The following is a 6,601-nucleotide window of genomic DNA, read 5'->3' as shown; positions in this document are numbered from 1 at the left end:
GGAACCGACTCGACGGCACTTAACAACAACAACAACAACAATATTTCACAGGAAGACCCGTAGGTGGGTACAAACTGTCTGCATTCAACTGCTAATCTAAAAGCTGAAGGTTCAAACCTACCCGGTGGTACCGAGGAAGAAAGATCTGGCAATCTGCTTCAATAAACATTACATACAGCCAAGAGCGCTCTCTGGAGCACAAGTTCCGCTGTGAGACACATGGAGCTGTCCTGAAGAATATTTATTGGATACCTTTTCTGAACAAGGAACATCAGGTAGATGGGACATGTAGCAACCTTTGCAGTGGGAGACACAGGCACAGACACACAAACACAAATCACACTGAGAGGTGGGACAAAGGAGCTGTCACAAAGTCTAGGCACCTAAGGACACAAGGAACCTGTGCCAGGCAACCCAGGACCTCCCAGAGACAGACAAGTAGGAGACTGAATAATATGAAAACTACAGAGGCTGCTTAAACTCATTCAGCCTTCAGGATCTCACTGTTTTAAAAAAATAACCCAACTTCATTTCCGGCAGCAAGTAGGAAGCATTACATTAATAACAACCACAGACATTGAGCGTTTACTGTCTACTAAACACTGCCTAGGAGTGTTACTTTATCCTCACAGCAACCCTGAGGGTTATGTGTAATTCTTATGCCCATTTTATAGATGAGCCAACAGAGAATCTGGGAGAGTTCTCCAAGGTCAGACAGCAAGATTGCTGCTGCAAGAGTGCAGCTCAAGGCCAAGGATTGGTTCCAGCTTGGAAGCTCTTAACCACTATGCAGCTATTGCCTAAAACACTGTTAATTTATACAGAAGAACACTCTGTAGACATTTTAAAGGGCGCTGCAGAAGAAGAGCTTCAGATTAAAGGTCCTCAGCAGTTACTGTGGGGATCTAGAGTTTGATCCCTTTCTGTAACACACACAAAAAAGTCCGACTGATAAAAAGAAGAGCTCTCACTCAGCTAGGTGCGAGGCTGAAGCCTAGGCAGGCAGAGTCTCCATGGAATGGGAGGAGGAAATCCACATGGAGGTAACTCCCAGAATGAAGGGCACCAAGGCTGGGAGCATGGGATGCCAGGATGGTAACAGTATCAGGCTGAAGGATACAAAGAAAGGTGTGCTGGTTACTGGCTCCAGTCTGCAATGCCCATCAGCTGGACCTGGACTGGCTGTATTTTTATGCCAAGAACACACAAGTTACACGGGTTTTTGCAAACTGTGCAATCCTTCTCGAATTAAGATTCCTATGTGGTCTGTGTGCACATTTTGTGGTGTGCATTATTTGCATCAGTGTGATATATACAAAAATACGGTCATTCAGTGGACAGAGGGGAGCCATAAAAGATCAATGAGCAGAAGAGTGACTTGATTAGAGATGTGCTTTAGGAAGATCTGTTCTGGCAATGGGACATAGAAAGGAAACAAGACAACGATGCTGTAAAGATGGAAGGGAGAGCAAGGAGGCCAAGAGGTATGCATCCAATTCTGGTTTGTCCCCCTTCTTCCTTTAGGTGGTCACTTTCCTCTGTTCTGTCTCCTGGTTTGGGTGGGTCTTGCCTTTGCCTCCCTCTGACTCCCCATTCCAGCTCCAGGCCCAGGGGTGGACACATGATCTACCCAGAGTCCCAGTGATTGGTTCAGAATGGGCACATGTCCCAAGACAGGTCAAAAGGAGTCATCAGGGGATTTCTGCTGAAATCATTGCCAAAGAGTGACTCTCCGCCAAGATGGCCCTGCTGTAAGGTGGGTGGCGCGTGCATTCAAGGTTACTCAAAGAGCAATCCCTGCCCCTAGAGCCCCGCCCCTCCTGATTAGGGAGGTGAAGCAAGAGGTGGGGCTGGAGGGGTGAGGGGGAGGTTTGAGTTTGGGAAGCAAGTGCTTCCTCCAGATTCTTCAACTCTGTGAACTAGAGACAAGAAGCCTTGGAGTAAGAGTTCAAACCCACAAGCTTCTCTGTAGGTGAAAGATGAAGCTTCCATAAAGATTTGGAAACCTTATGGGCAGTTCTCCCCTGTCCTACAAGGTCACTATGGGTCTGAATCCACTCAACAGCAGTGGGCTTGGGGTTTTTTTTTGAAACTGTAGACTGACTTTTTGCCTGGGCTTACCTGAGTGGGTTGAGTGGGGTTTCTCTCACTTGTACCTAAAAGGTCTCTGACCAGCACACTTGTGAGACCCCAGGTGACCACAGAGACAGGGGTGGGGCAGGAGGAAGCAGGCTCTCAGTTTTAACAGGGGCTCCAGGCAGACCCCAAATCCCGCCAGCACAAAGAAAGGGGAGACAAGTGTTGAGCAAAGGGTGTGGCATCCAGTCCAGACAGTGGGCCTTCCAGCAGCACCCAACTCCAGGTGGAGTGAGGCTGAACTGGGAACTAGAGGGCAGGTTCTCATTTCCGGAAAGCACTGGGGGAAGCTCCTTGGAGAAGGCAGACAGCCTGGGGAGAAGGAAGGGAAACTTCCTGGAGAGGGTGTGCTGACCCAAGACTAGGGGGTTAGCTGGGGGGCGGGGGGAAGAGGAAGAGGACTGGGTGCGGTCTGTTGCCCTGGAGCCCCCTGGGCACCTATGATAAGACCTCTGGACACAGAAAGTCAGAGCCAGAGCAGGCTCTTTCTGTGACCCTGTGGGGCCATCAGTTCAGCAGGAATCCTGGCTAAATAACTCCCTCCTATAATTCACACACAATCTCCAAGCAGAATCTGCTGTCCCCTCCAGGCTGGGAGATAAGAACCTAAACTACTGTCTTACAAGGAAGAGGCCATGGGCCAGCTCCTGACCATATAATGTCAGTCTCAACCTCTCTGGGCCTCAGTGTCCTCATCTGTAGAATGGGCCCAATCTCAACACTAGGCTCACAGAGTAGCTTTGATAGGTCAAGCACTACAGTGAGCAGAGACGTGACTAATGGTGATTCTGATTCCACTGTCGCTGGGTTGCACAGCGGATTATGCATTTGGGCTGCTAACCAAAAGGTCACCAGTTTGATGTGGCCTTCAGCTTCTGCAAAGATGACACCCTTGGAAATCTGATGGGCCATTGTGAGTCAGAACCGACTCCGAAGCAGTGGGTTTTTGGGTCACCAGGTTACGAGGCCAGGGCAGGGGGAAGGAACCATGACTTGCCTATACATTTGTCCAGCAGATGGCTTGGAAAGGAAGACAGACTTCCAGCTGAGGCAGATGGAGGCTTCAGATCCCACAGCCCGCTCCCAAGACCAACAGGTAGCCAGAAAGCATTTTCCACTCCCTTCATAATCCCCAGGGGAAGGGTTTGAGCAGAAAACCACAAAGCCTGGGAGAGGAAGGAAATGCTAGATGGTCACTAGGAAACCCCTGTCCACAGTCTGTGGATGGATGGCCAAAGGCCAGGATCATCTGCTAAGAGTGCCCTTCCTGCCTTGGTCACCTTCTCCTACCCAAGGGCCAAAACAATGGCTTCAGAGGCAGAATCTAAACTCGGAGGCAGGGGGTACATGGGTAACCAGCAGCAGAACAGCAGTCACTCTGTCACTGCCACTAAGTTCAAGGAAGATGGGAGCCGGTCAGCCAGCAGAGCCCAAATCCTGCTGTGCACCCAATGGGGGTAGTTAGGAGTGTGCATTCACTTCTGGGCCAGAGGCCTGGGTTCAAATCCTGCTCCTGCCTACTCTCCACACTGTGATCCTGATATCTTATGAAATTTCTTATGAAATGCAGAAATAATGAAATGTGAACTATGATAGAAATTACACTGCTGCTATCTTTTACAAAAGCAACAAACAAATGTCTAGAGGGGCTCCCAGGAGATAGTTTAAATGGGAGAATATTTATTTTAAAAACACTCACACCTTAGTAACATCTGGGCCACAGCCTACTCTTCACAGCCAAAGTTCACTGGGTAAAGGAGACAGTCAAGGGAAGGAGTGGGTACAAGATTCCCGAGGCCAGGGGCTTCTGGACTCTGTGCTTGTCTCATAGGACACTTTTGTGTCACTTGTGCAGAGCACTTTAGACACATGGACTCACTCAGCCTTTACAGAGGTGACAGATGAAGAGATTGGGGCCCCAAGAGGTGAAGTCACTTGCCCCTGACCACAAAGCTAGCAAGTGGCCATCTGGCTCTGAGTCCATGCCCTGACCTCCAGGCTCTGCTACCTCCAGGCTCTGCTGCCTTTTGTCTCAAAGCCTGTTTCCAAACTAGAGACCCAGAGAGAGCTCTCAAACCACAACTTTAAAAGGGTCCTATGCACTTAACAGTAAAGATTTACAGCCTCGGAAACCCTGTACAGGGTCGCTGTGAGTCGGAACCAACTCCACGGCATATAACCAACCAACCAACCAACCATGCACTTAACAAGGAGGCCTCGGGTGGCGATGTAGGCTAATGTGTCAGACTGCAAAGTCGTTTAAACTTCAAGCTCACCAGCTGCTCCTTGGAAACCCTACACCAGGTCGCTATGGGTTGGAATCTTACTCAATGGCACCTAACTACAACCATGCTCCTAACAAAGGAGCTCAGGTAGCATAGTGAGAGTCAGCAGTTCTAATCGATCAGCCATTCCGCAGGAGAAAGATGAGGCTCTCTCTGCTCCTGCAAAGATTTACAGCCTCACAAACCCTATGCAGGGTGGCTAAGACGTTGGACACGACTCTACAGCACACCACCACCCCCAAGCATTGAACAATAAAAGTAACAACTGCCAGCCTGGGAGCCTGGTGGCTCCATAGGATAAGCACTGGACTGTGAGCCACAGCTTGAAGTTCAAGCTTACCCGCTGTTCTGTGGGAGAAAGATGAGGCTTTCTGCTTCTGAAAACATTTAAAGCCTGGGAAACCCTATACAGGGCCACTATGGGTCAGAGCCCTCTGGATAGCACTTAACAACTGTCAGCCCCTGTAGGTGCAGTGGTTAAAGTTCTCAGCTGCTAATGGGAGGTCAGAGAACATCTGGGCCTGTGAAGATGGGTTAGTTCTACTCTGTCCTACAGGGTGGCTGTGAGTGGAAACCATCCTGAAGGTTAAACTGTGTTCCTTTTAACAGTTCTACAAACAACAATATGCAAACTATTCTATTGGGTGATTTTTATCATAGACGCACACTTGTGTATTCATCTCCCTCCACACCAGGAGGACGGCAATCCATCCAAACGGTATGGATGGACCCTTTTGTAGCTGACTCCCAACACTAACGAAAACTCTAAAAATAAAGTGTTTCCTCTGGGGCGCTAGGTGTCGGAACCGACCTACTGGCACCTAACCACCGGCAGCGCACAGGCAGAAATGGTGGGGAAAGAAGGGGCCGCGGCGATGCCTTTTTCTCCGCAGGCGGCAGCCGGGGTTTGTCTTGATTCCAGAGAAGGGGTGGGGAGTGGCTGAGGCTGGAATTTGGAACTGCACGTGGAGGTCGTGGAAAACCAACGACCCGCTGGGGACAAAGGCCCTGTCCGGCCTGCGCCTGGGGAGGACATTGCGGAAGGACAGCCAGGTGGGCCACCTCTGCGGCCTCGATGGCCGGCCGAGGCTCCCAGGTGGGGTTCCCTCGTTGGTCGCGTGGCGGCGCCCCATCCTTCCCGGTGCGGCCTGTCCGCGCCCCCTACCTGTACATTGCTGGATGAAGTCGCCGTACTCCGCCCCCTGGTCTCCGGGCACGATGGTGGCGCCGTCGTACTTAAAAGTCACCCTTTGGGTTGGAAGAAAAGAACACACGTCAGCGATGGGTTGCGGACTGCGGCCCAGAGCCCCACCAGCCCCGCGCACACGGGGACAGGCTCACCAGATGACCGCCGAGCCGTCGTCGCGCACTAGGTTGTACGCCGTCCGGCAAGCTTCTTTGTCGATCCGGGTGGCCATCACCTCGGCGCTGCAGCGCAGGAGCGGCCCCGGGAACTAGCGAGCGAGCGAGCGAGGGAGTGCGGGCGGCGCGGGGCGGGGATGCGCGGAGACAGCTGCAGGGACCGCGCCGCTCGGGCTCCAGCCACCGAGGCCCCGCCCCCGCCCCGCCCGGCTCCGGCCATTGGTCGAGCGCCCAGGGGCGGGGCGTCCTTGCTCGTCTGCGGCCAATCCCGGCCAGGCGGCTTGTACAACTCCCTGAAGGAGGCTAGAGAGGGTCTTCCTCCTCCTCCTTGCCTTTTCTGCTTCTTCTCTGTGCGGATTTTCCCACCCAACCCCTTCCTGCTCCTCCCCACTTCCTCCTCCCACTTTCTCCCTTCCCCTTCCCTTCCTTCATCCCTTCCCCTTACTATTCCTCCTTCCCTCTGGCTTCCCTAACCCCTCCCCCATCCTCCCTAACTCCTCTTGCCCCTCTCCCCTTCCCTTCCTCCTCCTCATTTTCTCTCCTCCTTTCTCTGCCTCCTTCCTGTTCTCTCCTCTTTCCTCCATTTCCCTTATCCTCCCTTCTTCTTCAGCTTATTCTCTCCTTCCTCCTTCTTCCCTTCTCTCCCTCCTCCATGGTCCCTTCTCCCTCCTCCATGATTCCTCCTCCCTCAGTCTCCCTAGTCTTACCCTCCCCTCCCTCCTCCTTCCTTATTCCTTCCTCCCTCCCTTTCTCTTCTTTACCCCTTAATCCAGCTTCCTTCCTATCCTCTCCTTATTCCCTCCTCCCCCCTCTCCTCC

General features: G+C 52.2%; 1 protein-coding gene across 1 annotated transcript in view; it reads right to left on the bottom strand.

Moving 5' to 3' along the window:
- The window catches only part of COTL1 (coactosin-like 1 (Dictyostelium)), a 43,969-nt gene extending 38,130 nt beyond the window's left edge, over window positions 1-5,839 (bottom strand). Inside the window, exons 1-2 of the mRNA XM_006860130.1 lie at window positions 5,763-5,839; window positions 5,587-5,669 (exon numbers count right to left, since the gene is read on the bottom strand). Coding sequence (XP_006860192.1) covers window positions 5,587-5,669; window positions 5,763-5,839 — 160 coding nt within the window. The remainder of the gene's footprint in view (window positions 1-5,586; window positions 5,670-5,762) is intronic.
- Between the last annotated feature and the right edge of the window lie 762 nt (window positions 5,840-6,601).

The sequence above is a fragment of the Chrysochloris asiatica genome, unplaced genomic scaffold (genome assembly GCF_000296735.1).
Source record: "Chrysochloris asiatica unplaced genomic scaffold, ChrAsi1.0 scaffold00037, whole genome shotgun sequence".
In the NCBI taxonomy this organism is placed as follows: Eukaryota; Metazoa; Chordata; class Mammalia; order Afrosoricida; family Chrysochloridae; genus Chrysochloris; species Chrysochloris asiatica.
The sequence above is the reverse complement of the archived record's forward strand: the minus strand, read 5'-3'. Positions and strand labels throughout refer to the sequence as shown.